The sequence below is a fragment of the Oryza glaberrima genome, chromosome 1 (assembly GCF_000147395.1).
Source record: "Oryza glaberrima chromosome 1, OglaRS2, whole genome shotgun sequence".
Classification (NCBI taxonomy): Eukaryota; Viridiplantae; Streptophyta; class Magnoliopsida; order Poales; family Poaceae; genus Oryza; species Oryza glaberrima.
This window is the reverse complement of record NC_068326.1, coordinates 2,375,200-2,389,550: the sequence shown is the minus strand read 5'-3', so window position 1 is coordinate 2,389,550 and position 14,351 is coordinate 2,375,200. Positions and strand designations below refer to the sequence as shown.

At 41.2% G+C, this 14,351-nt stretch overlaps 3 protein-coding genes across 6 annotated transcripts in view; all 3 read right to left on the bottom strand.

The window, feature by feature from the left end:
- Nucleotides 1-639: 639 nt before the first annotated feature.
- On the bottom strand, nt 640-4,547 carry LOC127760512 (inner membrane protein PPF-1, chloroplastic-like). 2 transcript variants are annotated; one of them, XM_052284787.1, is made up of 12 exons: nt 4,167-4,547; nt 3,635-3,745; nt 3,469-3,543; nt 3,199-3,259; nt 2,899-2,972; nt 2,717-2,821; nt 2,243-2,350; nt 2,041-2,144; nt 1,737-1,886; nt 1,539-1,662; nt 1,245-1,390; nt 640-1,079 (listed from the first exon to the last, which is right to left on the bottom strand). In XM_052284787.1, exons 1-11 carry the CDS (start codon nt 4,530-4,532, stop codon nt 1,286-1,288), a joined length of 1,383 nt encoding a protein of 460 aa, XP_052140747.1. In that variant the 5' UTR covers nt 4,533-4,547; the 3' UTR covers nt 640-1,079; nt 1,245-1,285. The 2 variants fall into 2 exon arrangements, with proteins under 2 accessions (XP_052140747.1, XP_052140748.1); XM_052284788.1 differs by having other exon boundaries at nt 1,245-1,387.
- A 1,848-nt stretch (nt 4,548-6,395) lies between these two features.
- On the bottom strand, nt 6,396-9,063 carry LOC127755613 (uncharacterized). Its single transcript, XM_052281309.1, has 2 exons — nt 8,896-9,063; nt 6,396-8,574 (listed from the first exon to the last, which is right to left on the bottom strand). Exon 2 carries the CDS (start codon nt 8,299-8,301, stop codon nt 6,658-6,660), a length of 1,644 nt encoding a protein of 547 aa, XP_052137269.1. The 5' UTR covers nt 8,302-8,574; nt 8,896-9,063; the 3' UTR covers nt 6,396-6,657.
- Nucleotides 9,064-13,483: 4,420 nt separating this feature from the next.
- Nucleotides 13,484-14,351, bottom strand: part of LOC127779883 (very-long-chain (3R)-3-hydroxyacyl-CoA dehydratase PASTICCINO 2A-like) — a 30,533-nt gene continuing 29,665 nt past the window's right edge. For all 3 annotated transcript variants that reach the window (XM_052306824.1, XM_052306815.1, XM_052306807.1), the window contains 4 exons: nt 14,275-14,345; nt 14,066-14,153; nt 13,877-13,973; nt 13,484-13,724 (listed from right to left, as the gene is read on the bottom strand). In XM_052306824.1, coding sequence (XP_052162784.1) covers nt 13,648-13,724; nt 13,877-13,973; nt 14,066-14,153; nt 14,275-14,345 — 333 coding nt within the window. In that variant the 3' untranslated portion in view covers nt 13,484-13,647. The remainder of the gene's footprint in view (nt 13,725-13,876; nt 13,974-14,065; nt 14,154-14,274; nt 14,346-14,351) is intronic.

The window sequence follows — 14,351 nt, the reverse complement described above, 5'->3', positions numbered from 1 at the left end:
CCGGTCCAGGGGCATGACTTGTTGGTAATCCATGCGTCTCAGCTTCTCTTTGCTGCACCTTCTGTCATTTTCTAATTAAACGGTTGATATGTGTTATTCCTTAATTTATGGGTTAGTTATTACTAACATAGTACGGAGTACTCCGTAAGTAGTACTGGTATTTATGGTTTTTGCGAATTGCAAGCAGATTTCCAGTGAACGACACCATGGTTTTTGTAACTTTCTTTTCCTTCTGCATATATACGTAGGTTACACGAAGGATTTGCGACACAGAACTCAAATTCTGCGTGAAAATTGCGTGCCAAACTTCTAGTTTTTGTTTGTTCCTTTCTGTATCAGACTATGTTCGTTTTGGGCTTGTTACCAAGCTGGGTAATGATTAATGAAAGTTGCCTGTTGTCAAAATTAAAAAAAATGCGTGCCAAAGCAACGGTGTGGAATTGATCAATCGTGCACACAAAGTTTGCCTCAAATGTGAAAAGTGCAAACAAAGTATGGCACAGACATCTCAGGCACAATAATTGTAGCCAGCAGATTCGACAAGCTGCAGTTGAACTAATGATATATTGTCTCCAACCAAACCAAACACCTCTTCATCGAATTATTAGGATTTGGCCTTATTAGTATAATTGCTCAGAATCACAGAAATTGGCTCAAAGATTTAAAGTAGACGTAAGTTCAGCAATGTATTTTTTTTCCTCACCTTTTCTAGGCGACTGGATTGTTCTAACTTCTGCAATATACTCCGCAAAGAATGTTATTAGGTTACAAGAGGGAAATAAATGCATGTAGAGCATGAATTATGCAATTCCTGCGTGAGTTTGGTACCCACATTGCAGAGTAGCACAAGAATAATTTGTGTACTACTCTTATGTTGTAGCACATACTCAAGCCATGCCTATCCTCTCAAACCTATTGTAGTGTACTGAACTATTTTCATCTTGCTGTGTGCCAGCAAAACACCTGTACCACTGGAATGTTTCGTGTCTGTCCTGCACCTGAAGATTAGCCTTCCCAATTGATCATCAAAAATTGTGTCCGAGATCAACTACACAACCGTACTGGCCAACTGAATTAACCTGTATTTGTAAATGTACATGACATTAACACCAATTGATCAAGGACATATGATAAGATAGAGTATAAACCTTTCTTTTTTGCCACTTAAAAAACATGAACTCCAGAATTCAAATAAGCTAGTGAGCTTCTTTATAAAAAGGTGTTTGTGTGTTCATAGTACTTACCAGTAATGACAAAAATGAAATCCAATCAGGTTCTGTCACACCTACTGAACCATGCGCTTCCTCTTTGATCTTTTGCCCTTCTTTCCGGAGTAATTTGGAAGTTTCTTGTTGCTACTGGAATTGTATCTTTCCTCAGGTCCTCCCTGCTGTCCGTTTTACATCAGTAATTGAAATTTGTTATGATTCACACGGACTATTTTAAGGGGAATAGTAATTTTCTAAGATGACTAGCTTGAACTGTCTACTACACAGTGCTCCAGCAGGACAAATGAATGGTAAAAAAAGATTGAGTACCTCTTCAGTAGTCTCATCATCCGACTCTTCATCCTCTGATGTTGAGGCTGAAAGATCTGAATCTCCTGCAGCAAGCGCTTTGTTGCCTTTTCTCTTGCTCTCCTCTTCTTTCAGCTGTTTAAATCTATTCAAGATATTTTTGTAAAAATCAAAACCAGAATATAATAGGGTTAAAAGCCATGTGAGGTTCAAAAGCACCTTTCACCAGGTTGGGCTGGTTGAGCACTCGTACGTTTTGCTCGTCCTGCAGTAATTATCCCACTACCCCCCTGATTGACAACAGGCTTTGCTCCTCCCAGTTTCCGTAACCAAACTTGCTGGGCTGTGCTGAGGATATTATTTGTGAACCTGATAGCAAACATGGAGTCAATACACATATTGGATTTGATCAATTGCAAGAAGTTAATGAGCAGTGGAGGAGTCCCACAATCTCTATGAGGCATAGCACTATAGCATGGAACATGACTGAAACACTCATACAACTAATAGCAAATGCACATACCAATAAATGGACAACCCTGACGGCACTGACAAAGAGAACCACCCTATCATAAATGGAAGAAATTTCAAAACAAGCAGTGTGTTCTTCTGCGATGGATCATCAGTCTGCAGAAAAAAAGGATCAAATTGCCAGCCACTCATAGCTTGTATAGTGGCAATATGACAGATGATATAGTAATTTAGAGCACCGCTCGTCTGCTCACCTGGGGTGGCTTCATGATTTCCATAGAGACAAACTGAGAAGCAACAAGTAGCACAGGCAACACAAGATAACATATCGTGTCATGCCAGCCTAATGGAGGATGGCCATCCTGCACAATTCATTTAAGTTGTAAGTATGATTTACCATCTCAATATTATGCAAGTACATGAGTAATATGCTGTTTTACTATCATGTCTCTACAGGACTATAAATTGGTATGCCACGCCATTTATTTCAACCAGAGTTCTAAATAATAGGCAACAAAATGCGAGGTGCAAATAGCTAAGCTTCTTGTTGCTTGATTGCTTAAATGACTATGGGCAGAAACGTGACACTAATCTAACTTGACGAGTATGTCAAAGTCAAATAAGGGGGGAAAATGAGGTTAAATTCGCTCAAGTGCACTATAAACCTGATTTTCCTAGATCAGCAATGAAATTGTTGATATATGTTAACGTGTGATCAATTTTATTACCACAAAAGGCAAGAGCCAAGAAATGCCAGCACCACTTTGCCGAGCAGCAATTGTTGTAGGGCCTCCCAAAGATGGAATCCAGAAAAATCCTTCTGTCAGTAATCCCTTCAGAGAAATATAAGCCACTTAGAACAAAATCCTCTTAATGAAGCAAATATTAGGAAGCAGGATTTGAGTTTTACCTCGTTTGCTACATTTGAAAGGGCTTGGTAGAGGCCAATCCAGACAGGTATTGTTGCCAAAGTTGGAAAACATCCTGGAAGAGAAACCATAATATCAAAACACTATATCACAAAAGCAATCTCACTTAAAACTTTAAAAAGCCAACAATTGGTTTTGCAAGCACATGATGGCAATAGATGCATTATGTCGAGAAATAGAAAATATGATCAACTAATAAATAACAAACTCATACAAAAAGGATGCAATGGAACAATTCAACTATCAAAGTTAATAGGCTAAAGAATGGAGAAGTAAGCGACCTGCCAGAGGGTTGACTCCAGCTTGCTTGTATAACCGAGCAGTCTCAAGCTGTATCCTTTCCTAATAAGAGTTATGTAGGAGTGATAGATCAGAAATGCCCAAAGATATGTGCTTGAAAATATAAAACACACAACAGTGAAATAAGAACATTTTTTGGGAAGATAGTTCTACCTTCTATCGTTAAAATATGCAAAACATATATCCAGAAACAAACCTCAGTGTTCCTACTTTAATATCCATGGTGTGCGTAAAAGATAAACAAAACAAACCTGATTTCCTGCATATCTCTGTTGAATTGCTTTGATCTGTGGTTGTAAATTCTGCATAGCCAGAGTTGATTCGACCTAAAAAAAGAGAGGAAAAACAGCACAACTCTCAACCCACCGTATCCATGTTACTCATTAATTAAAAAATAGACCAGATTTTATCATTTACCTGTTGTTTCGTTAAAGGTAATGTTGCAGCCTTCACAATAACAGTGAGAAGAATGATGGCGAATCCATAAGAGTACGGCACATGAACAGCTGACAGGCCATCCTTCAGCACCTGTATGGTGATACTCACATAGTATCAGCATTCCGGAGCCGATGAATGCTATGCAATAAAATCCTAACAGTTCTTGAATTGTAACATTTCATATCAAAACCTGTGGATAGGAAAATGCTAAACAATGCACGCCTGGTCATAACTAGATATAAGTTACTTAAAAATAACCATGCCGGGTTGCCGTCTGCTCAATGTTTAGTAAGTTTCAGAGCATGGAGGCGTCATAATTAAGTGCATGCACATCTACTCCTGCACTCTCCACGAACTTACATGACTCCAAATCTCCAATTCCCCAACCAATTCACCAGACCAACTTTTGCAACTCAGGGATATATCCATTAACCAATCTTAGCAATCCTGAACCTGAACTCCTAAAGTGACTTGGATTCCTATAGGTTTGGGAGAAGACGGCGGCGCTTACCTTAAGCACGACCTCCAAGGCCTCGGAGATGAACCCGAACCACCCCCCGTTCTTCTGCGCCACCGACGCCGCCGCTTCACCGCCACCACCACCGCCACCCCCTCCTCCTCCCGCCGCCGCGTCCGCCGCGACGACAGCGGCGTCGGCGAGCGTGTAGAGCGCCGCCTCGGCGCGCTCCAGCGCGGCGTGGAGGTCGAGCCCCGCGATCGAGTCGAGCCCGTGGAGGCTCGCCCTCACCCTGCACGCCGACGCGCGGCGGCCCCCGTGCCTCCGCAGCGAAGGCAGCGTCAGCATAGGCAGCCTCGCGGCGGCGGCGCGGGGCTGCAGCGAGGGGAGCAGCGACGAGGAGAGGAGCGCCTTGGCCATCGCGGGGGGTGCGGGAGGGAGGGGGGTTTAGAGGGGGGGGGGGGGTGTCTAGGGTTTCATGCACGAACGCCGAGGCGGAGGAGGAGGAGGAGGGTGGAGGTGGGGGGTGGGGGGTGGTGAGTGGTGGTGGTGCGAGAGGAGGAAGAAGAGGTAGTCGTTGGAGGGGAAGAGGCGGAGGTGGGGGATGCTTTATCTTCTTCCTCCTTTCCGCGCTCTTTTGCTGTGGACTCGGTGCACAACTCCACTTCGCCACTTCATCAAAGCGGCTCACTACTACAGTGTACGTAATCCTCCCTCTGTCCTAAATGAAACTAAAACTGTATGTAATATTTTCTATTATAATATAGAGTCTATTATGATATATTATACTTGAAAACGTCCCATCTAATTTTACATTCTAATATTTTAGAATAGGTAGTAATAATTTTTCAAGGTTTTGACACGGATAACGTTTCCGTTCCGTGTCGAAACCTCGAAAAATTTGTAAGATGGTTTTCGCCTAAGCACCGGATCCTGATCCCATGTGGATATAACGGTTTTCGTCAATTTTTTTATAACTTTTCGTTTAATTTTGGTCAAATTGACTGTTTCAGATTTGAACCATTCTATATTTCAGTCATAACACTATCAAAACCTCGAATTTTTGCGGTTTTCAATTGGTTTTTATCGAAAACATGAATCCTAATGTCTACACTTCTGTTCACTTCAGTTCGATTTTAGTGAAAAGCCTCCTTGGGGACAAAAATAAATTTTGAAGGACCTTCGTATACAGGAATTACACTGATCTATGCAGAAACCATTTGAAAAAAAAATGTATTTCAAAGAAACCCCGAGTATTTCGCAACCAACCTTTTTGGCATATTCTTTCTTTAAACATGCACTATATTCAGATTCAACGATGCAATCGTAATTTTATTACAATCATACCCTACATATCAGTTTTCTGAACGTTATTATCATTTTTTTTTCTAAACCCATTTTGACAATTGGGTATAGATCGACCAAATGTAAGGCCCCGTTTGAAACACGTGAACTGTTTCCCTGATTCTTGTGAATATTTTGTGTTTCAAACTTTCAGAATGTGAAATACAAACTGAATTGTGCAGCATTGAACAAAGACCGCACCGGTAATAGTACTACTTTGACAGCACGGTAACAGATGGTCAATGTCTGCTAGTAACAACCTGGTTTCTGAATGATCGGCCCGGGTGAGAAGAGATTGTTTGCCTGAAGAAAATCGAGTGTGGTCAAGGGACTATCTGAAGAATTCGCGAACATTGTATCAGTGAAAAATTATTCACCATTCGTCAGAAAGAAAGAAAAGCACACGACAAACAATGAAACAAACATCACTGGGGTTCAGACTTTCAGAACAGAAGCTGTGATTGTTTCACGACCACACACAACCATCGGTCTCAAGCACATTACGCTCCTTTCTCCATGGCTACACAAACTACAGAACTCGTGAGAAGCAGGCCACGGTAGCATGGCTCATTGCTGGCCGCACGCAAGCCCGAAAATATCATTTGCTACAGTCCAGGTGAAAAAAAGATCTTTGCTTCACCATAGCATCCAGGAAAGGTGCAATTTACTGTAGCAAAAAAAAACAGAAATTTTGATCACTTCAATTCAGGATTCAGCAAACGGGTTCACCAAACGGAATTCGCATAGGACCATATCGATCATGAAGTTAGTACAGCAATGGGATCGAGTTTTTGGTTTCAGTTGAAAGCGATCCAGCCAGTAGTATTGTAGTACAGCACATTGAAATGATTAAGACAGCGATTACAAACAATTGCTGAAATTGACAACACAGTTCCGAACTTCTAGTCGTAAGTAGCTGTCGACATTATTATGGAGTAATGAACCGTTGAACCTGATCATCAGATATATATACAGAATTTTAACTTTGCCATGTTCCATAGAAATCAAGATCTCCAATATATGCTAGTGTAAAAAGTACAGGGGAGAATCAACAAAGTGGTAACTTTTTTGCCTAAATCACCAACACTACTGAGAAAGGAATTTCAGCTAAATGTTTAGCAGCAAAATATCCATGGCATCACTTGTTACTTTCCTGCATATCATGGCATGACACAGGAAGATCTAAAGACTAAACTCTGTTCTATGATAAAAGAAGATCGTTTTCACCAAGGTGTGGGGGCCTCATGCAAACCTGGACTTCATGCTCTTCGGGTCCAACTCGGTGCTTGGGGACCATGATTTCCAGTCCAGTGCCAGTCTCGTCATAATACGCTTCGAGCTTTGCATCTTCTGGAATCCTTGTAGCCAAAGGTATCTCTCTCACAAATTCTCCAGGAGGGCAGTGCTCAGGGAAAGGATCAGTCAACTTGAATGTCCTGTCATGTCTCTTAACAAAGGGCATTCGAGCAGTGCTCACACACGATATCTTCACAATGCCATGTGTCAATGTGTTCCTCCAAGAGACCTTGACACTGTGAGGATCAGAGAAGAGCATGCTCACCATGATTAAGTAGCCTTCATCGTCCTCATATATTGTCTTGGCAGCCGTAACAGGTCCACTTGCATGTTTTGCTACACCAGTGAACTCATGCATCCATGACGGCTCACCTGTGTGAACTTCTATCTCTTGCTCTCTGTCAGAACAAGAATTATTTGCCATCACGCAATCCTCATCTGCACCATGAGCAAAGAAGTCCTTCCGTCGCTTGGCGCATTTTGGAGAAAGGTCCATCCCATCGTCTGATGATGGTGGCGTAGAAAGGTTAAGACCTGAACCATTCAGTGCCTTTTTGTGACTGTGAGAGCCATGTGTAATCTTTGATGACGGTGGCAGTGGCCTATCAAGTTCGAAATCAGTGCTTGGAAGATTCCTCCATGATTCAAAGTCACTTGCTTCAGGAGGAATTGAGAAATTAAGTTCTCTTCCTGTAAGTTCCGCCCACCTTTTCATTTCAGCTTCAGGAACAGCTGACAGATTTGGTGAACTCACAATCTCTATCCCATGAAGGCATTGTGGGTTGGACAGCCCTCGATAGTGCTTTCGTTGCATGCGGTGTGACCTTGCAAAGCCCTTATCTGCACTGAATGGAAAGGATGGCTCACCATGCTTGGAATGCCCATTCATGAAGCTCCGGAGCTGCATCTTCCCGAGGGCATTGTCAGGCCGTTCCTTAAAAACCCACATGTACATGTTCTCCATGTCATGCTGCACCAGGAAGACATCAAGGCGAAGATCAGACTTCTCAAAGCCCGAAACGCTCCCAGAAGAGTCCCGTGTCACCTTGCCTTTCGGCTTCTCCACAAGTGCAGGTTTGAAGTAGTGATTGAAGAAGAACCATGCACCCCAAATGCTGTCCCCCCTCTTGGCACACTTCCTCGCACCGACGCCAACCGCAGTGTTGCCATTGCCAGTCAACTTTGGAAGCGTGAGCGCAACCTCAGACTCATAAGTCTGCGTGCCGAGACCGACATCAAGCATGTCAAACTGGTCGATACCCCACGACGGCGGATGCGGCGGCGGTGGTGGTGAGGGGTCTGCAGAAAGGGGCAGGTTAATGTCCGGTGGTCCTGGATGCGCAGATTCACGCCGCGGAATGATGAACAATTCCCTGTCACCACCGCCACCACCACCACCACCACCGGCACCGGTGCTGCCGCCACCTCCACCGCCACCGGAGGAGTCACCCGAGGCCGCGTGCGACCCGGCGGGATCCATGGAGAGGCGGGTGCAGGGATGGCTGTTGGTGTTCTCCATGGACAGGGTGGTGAGGAGGGGCTCTCCCATGGAGAGCTCCCTCCTCTCCTTATCCTTCGTCCTTCCTATTCTCACCTACTTCTCTTCGCTTCCACCTCTTGCTCCTCCTCTATCTACTGCCTCTTCACCTCTTGCCCCATGGGAGGAGAACTCCATGGGAGCATCAAGGATTTCGCATAGCCTTGCCCCATAAAAGATGGAGTTTTCAACCCACCAAATCCACCCACAGATCAAGATTTGCGATGGGGGATCCTTCCTTTGGAGCAAAATTAAGATCTTCGGAGCCAATCCAGCGCTGCAAGCCTAGAAAAATCCAGAGACAAAAAAAAGAAAAGCAATTTATCAGACTTACTACCAAATTAACAGCATGTTGATGCACACATACCTCGAAATACATATCAAGTAAAAAAAAAAAACACTTCCTTTCGCTAAAAAGGCCACTCGATTTCCCCACAATACCTCACTAAATTTCGTCACGAAAACAACAATATTTTCTCCAATCAAGCCGTACCACACCTCGAAAATCCCATTAAACACACAAAGAATCCTCGCTGGAAGGTGGAAACGAAGACAAACGAGGAAGAAAGAAAGAAGAAAGAGCAGCTGCCCTTGCTCTGATCTAACCTTTGGGGGAGGAAGCAGCAAGGTTCTAGAAGGCCCCTTGTCCCTTCGGTGAGGAGCTCTCCTGAAGGTTCTGGAGGCTTCGCCTCGCCGGAGCTTCTCGCCGGAAGCGAGGAGGAGAGGGGAGAGAAGGGGAGGAGGGGAACAATGGAGGAAGAGAGAGAGGGAAAGAGGAGGGCCCAAAGAAAAGCGAAAACAGGGGTCGCGGGTGTCAACGGGTTACGGATCCAAAAGTCGTTTGCGGGTCGCAGAATGCAACCGTGTCCAGTAATTTTAGAGATATTGGGGTAGTGTTTGTATCAGCGACTTAACTTTAGTCTCTATATTTAGACACTAATTTAAAGTATTAAATATAGATTACTTACAAAACTAATTATATAAATGAAAGCTAATTCGTGAGACAAATATTTTAAGCCTAATTAATCCATAATTAGAGAATGTTTACTGTAGCATCACATAGGCTAATCATGGATTAATTAGGCTCAATAGATTTGTCTCGCGAATTAGTCCAAGATTATGGATGTGTTTTATTAATAGTCTACGTTTAATATTTATAATTAGTGTCCAAATATCCAATGTGATAGGGATTTAAAAGTTTTAGTCCCATCTATACAGGGTCTGAACTACTCCCTTCTTCCCTAAATCTCTAAATGTTCGACGCCGTTGACTTTTTTAAACATGTTTGGCTGTTTGGCCGTTCGTCTTATTTAAAAACTTTTGTGAAATGTGTAAAACTATATGTATACATAAAAGTACATTTAACAATAAATCAAATGATAGAAAAATAATTAATAATTACTTAATTTTTTTAAATAAGACGAACGGTCAAACATTTTTAAAAAAGTTAACAGCGTCAAACATTTTAGGATGGAGGAAGTATATGCCACTTTTAGATGAACTATTTGCCACTGTAACCACATGTTATAGACACATGTGGACCCACATGTCATTGAGATAGGTGTGGCAAATAGTTAATTGCCAAATCTAAAAGTGGCAAATAGTTAAAAGCCCCATAATTTTAGCTTCCCTTGGGAAGGGGTTTGTATGTAGGTGTACTTATGTTTTCGACGAAAACCGATCAAAATTCGTGAAATTTTGATGTTTCAACGTGGAACGAAAGAAGATACTAATTGAAATGCCAAAATGGTCTTTCGAGAATTCAAGTTTGAAATAGTGGATTCGACCCAAATTACTTGAAATTTGTCAGGAACCGTAATACCGTTAGGATTTGGATCCGACGCTCAATCAGAGAGGTAAACCTTGCTTGAGATAATATTTGTTTGTTTGGAAACTTTTTTGGGAGGAGGGGAGAATTGGGGGGTTTGGTTTACTCCACATTATTTTTCTAGACGTTTAGGCTACAATGGAGACTCACGATTTTAAGTTTCTCATTTGATAGACATTAGTTCAAAGCGAGGAGGGTTTTTTTTTCGGGGGGGGGGGGGGGGGGAGCGCTTGGTTGGTGAGCAAATTCAGGTGCCAAAGCTCTCCTTCTAATGAACTTTCTTTAAAAAAACATTGGTTGGTGCAATTATCTTGAGAGGATCTTTAAAACACATGAATTTTATAATATTTTTATAGGATTTAGCTCAAATCATACACAAGTCCTGTAAAATCACTCCATTCAAAAGCCAAGTTTTACAATCCGGTGCTATGGACTCACTCAACCCACAAAACAGCACTCATTTAGACCCACAATTGAGTTAACAATAGACAAAACCATAGTATTAATTTGTACAAACTCACACTATTTTAAAATCGCCACTTAGCTAGATCTGCCGCCAGTTTCTAGGCTAACATTGGAATAGAACTCGAGTAAATAATAAATAATAAACAGATCATTACGTTTCCAAAGGGTCGTTTGCAACAACGTATTGAGCATCGACTAGAAAGATTATTCTAAGCATGGAGCATTAGGAAATTACGATGAAATGCGACCAAAGCAAGAAGCCAGATTATCCGACGACTACTTGCCGTTTGGAACGGCCAAGGTTGCAATTATTACTAGTATTCTTTTCTTTCTTTTTTTTTCTTAAGACAGGTTGCAATTATTCAAGAGAAGATTCCCTCGTCAAGTGGTCAATCAGATCCCTTTTGTTTTCCCATTTCAAAGGTTTAGCCGTACATGCAATGAAGCAAAAAACGATAGATATTGGTCTCTTACTACTTCACACATATACTCCCTCCGTTCCTTAATATAAGAGATTTTGACATTTTGCCTGTTTGACTATTTGTCTTATTTAAAAAAAATTGAAATTATTATTTATTTTATTTGTGACTTATTTTTTTATCCAAAGTACTTTAAGCACACCTTTTCATTTTTTATATTTGTATAATTTTTTTTAATAAGACGAGTAGTTAAACGTTACAAGAAAATAGTGAATATCCCTTATATTAGGGGGATAGAGGTAGTATATATTCTAGATATTCTTCTAAAAATTCAATTCTTCTCTAATGCTAAGAGGATGGTTGGAGGTGCCGTTCCCATTGTCGGAAGAAGGGACCGAGGGGCTGACAGAGTGGTGGAGATAAGTCCGGCTAGTTCTTCGAACGGGCTACAAGGACGCCTTCGACTTGTTGTACATGCTTGTTTGCGGGGTGATTTGGAAAGAAAGGAACACCAGGATCTTCAAGCACAAAAACTACACGGCGGCACAAGTTTGAAGGGCTATCCGAGAGGAAGTCCTGGTTTGGAGGGAAGACTGTTTTCAAACAACGGGAGTAAAGCTTTAGGAAGGTTTTTTTTTTTTTTCGTTTTCGCTTGAGGCTTTTGGCTCTCAGCTGATCGATCCGTCTCCACTGTTTAAATTTGATTTGAAACTTGGACTCTTGCTCTTTCTTCTAAATACAATTCGGTCGGTCGGCAAAAATTTCAGTTCTTCTCTATCTCCATTTCACATTTGTTTAGCGACTGCATACATACTTAGTTACATAGGATCTTTGTCAAGCACAAAAATAGACAATTAGACAGTTTAAAAAGATAACAGAAGATACCATGAATCAATCAAAATATCACACAAATGGTGATAACACTTAGAGACTCAAACAAAGAAAAGGTAAAACAAACAAACAAATAAACAAAATACTCCAGTATAATTCACCAGTCAGCATGTCACGCGTAAAGTGTAAACAGAACAGAAGATAAGTATAGTGATAATAGCTGTTAGGATGATGCACACATACTGCCAGTTGAGAAAGCATGTGGCATCAATGTAATTATGGTGCCACTAACTAGATGGCGAGGACAATCTGGAAAGGCAACACGGAGCTGATGAGAGAAAAGTACACCAGGCGAAAAAGAAAAGCATCACTTTGGCAACTTTTCAGCAACTGGATGGACTGATGAAAGGGAGAGGTGGAAGAAAGGCACAGCTTACCAACTGCAGAGGGCAAAATCTAGGTATGGAGAGATGCAATTGGCTTATTGGCTCCCTTTCAACTGATCTTCCTCTCACTTCATGTCATCCTTTTTCAGATGAGAACAGTAACTACACATCGACCTAAAGCAAATGACGGTACTAGTATCCTTCTGGGTTCTTGACAAGCACAACATCGAAATATAAAAGATCACCCAGAGTTTAAGTACAAGACCAGTACATTTTATGTTAGGAACGGAGAAGCTAGTCATTGGTACAACATACTATTAGCAAGCCATTAGCTGCATCCAGAAACAACACTAGATAATGGATAATCGGATCTACAAAGCTCATGAGCATATTATGCAATTTTTGCTTTTGAGAAGGCCTTCTTCCTTTGGGCCACAATATAGCAGAACATCAGAACATCAGGCCATGGAAATCCTGCAGTCATTCAAATAGAACAACAACATGGTGTCTTCAATCTTATCAAATTTTATATTATATACGCTAGTATATATTATAATTATTAGTGTGTTATACTATACAAGCTAATTTTTAGGCTATTAGGTGTATGAACAATTTTTTTTTACCCCTTGTCATTTCGAATATACAAGTTCAAAAAGCTAGGCCCACAATTTAGAAGTTCAAAAAGCTGGACCCGCCATTTAGAAGTTCGGGAAGCATGCACATTCATCCATTCATCCGTTTAAGTGTTAAGCAGAAAAGAACAGGGGCATCTGCATACTCGTATTATATAAAAACATAAGGGGCATTATTTGCATACTTCTTTATTGTGAGAGAACAGGGGGCACAATGCCCCGATAACAGATCTATTGTGTCCCAATAACAGATCTACATTCTTCAGACAAGATATGATGCTTCATTGCTTTTGCTGCTATACATCGGAAGGCCAATCTCATGCAACAACCAACTATATCTTTGACAATCTGTAAAGGCTTAAACATTTTAGCATTTGGATGATCCACGATATCAATGTGACAATGTCAGATGCAATTGGCTCCTTTCACTGATCCACCCCTACTTTCATGAAATAATATTCAGAAACAGTTACAGGGCACCAACATGAATCAAATGGTGATAGTAACCTTCTTCATCCTTGAAAAGCAGAAAATCTACACATCATTTTTTGGCATCGATATGGAGTGCAATTTTATTTACATATGGAAAAGCCAAAGTTTGAAAAGCCAAAGTTTGGTACAACACACCATTAATTAGCAAATCATGAAAATGGTACTCGTGTACATTTTTATTTACCAAGGGAAAAGATAGTCCATGTATTTCGGCATTTCCATTCTAATACACTTTTACTTATTTGCTGAAGAAACGGTAGCAACCTGAGCTGTAGCTGCGAGCAGAAATCAGATTAGATAGCTCTTCAGTAGTTATGTGGTTTTGCTTTTGCCAAGGCCTTCTTCCGCAGGGCGATCAAGTAGCGAAACAAGACTGGATATACTGCACTCATCCAAATGAAACAACGCTGCAGTGTGTTATCAAATCCTACTTGTTTTCCTTTATAAAATTCCTACAACTACCTTTTCTTTAAAAAAAAAACCTAGGTTATAGCATCGATTACTAAATGAAGTACAATCCCATGGAAATACTACCTGTGGCAAACGAAGCCATGAAAAAGAGATTGGCATAGAAGTAGTTGAAGGAGAAACTCCATTTGTCGGATTTCTCAGATGCCTGATATTGTAGAGCCTGATATTGCTCATGCAAAAGAAAAGAGCATTTAAACAAGATTCATTATGAAATGGAGGCGTAGATCTTCCTTTCTAAGTTATTCAAGTTACCTTCATCTCCATGAAAGGAAGAGCAATGTAGATTAGGACAACCTCACAAACCATACCAACAGGAAAGCATACTATGAAGGTGCTGTACCTGCAAAGAAATCAGTACGGAAGTAACAGCAACATATTTTTAAGAGAATTCGCTGATCAGATAACGAGTTTCATTTGAAGTTTATGCTACATATTATGATTTGTTTACGACTAGAACCAACCTAAGCCAAAAGAGCCAGGAAGGTGTAAATCCAAATGACTCCTTCATGCCATAGAAAGAATATCTGGTAACCTGCAA

Coding starts and splice junctions, on each gene's coding strand:
- LOC127760512 (XM_052284787.1), bottom strand. CDS start 4,532: ATGGCCAAGGCGCTCCTCTCCTCGTCGCTGCTCCCCTCGCTGCAGCCC. Junction 3,544..3,634: donor TACCTTTAACGAAACAACAG/GTAAATGATAAA, acceptor CTCTTTTTTTAG/GTCGAATCAACTCTGGCTAT. Junction 2,145..2,242: donor AAATCATGAAGCCACCCCAG/GTGAGCAGACGA, acceptor TTTTTTCTGCAG/ACTGATGATCCATCGCAGAA.
- LOC127755613 (XM_052281309.1), bottom strand. CDS start 8,301: ATGGGAGAGCCCCTCCTCACCACCCTGTCCATGGAGAACACCAACAGC.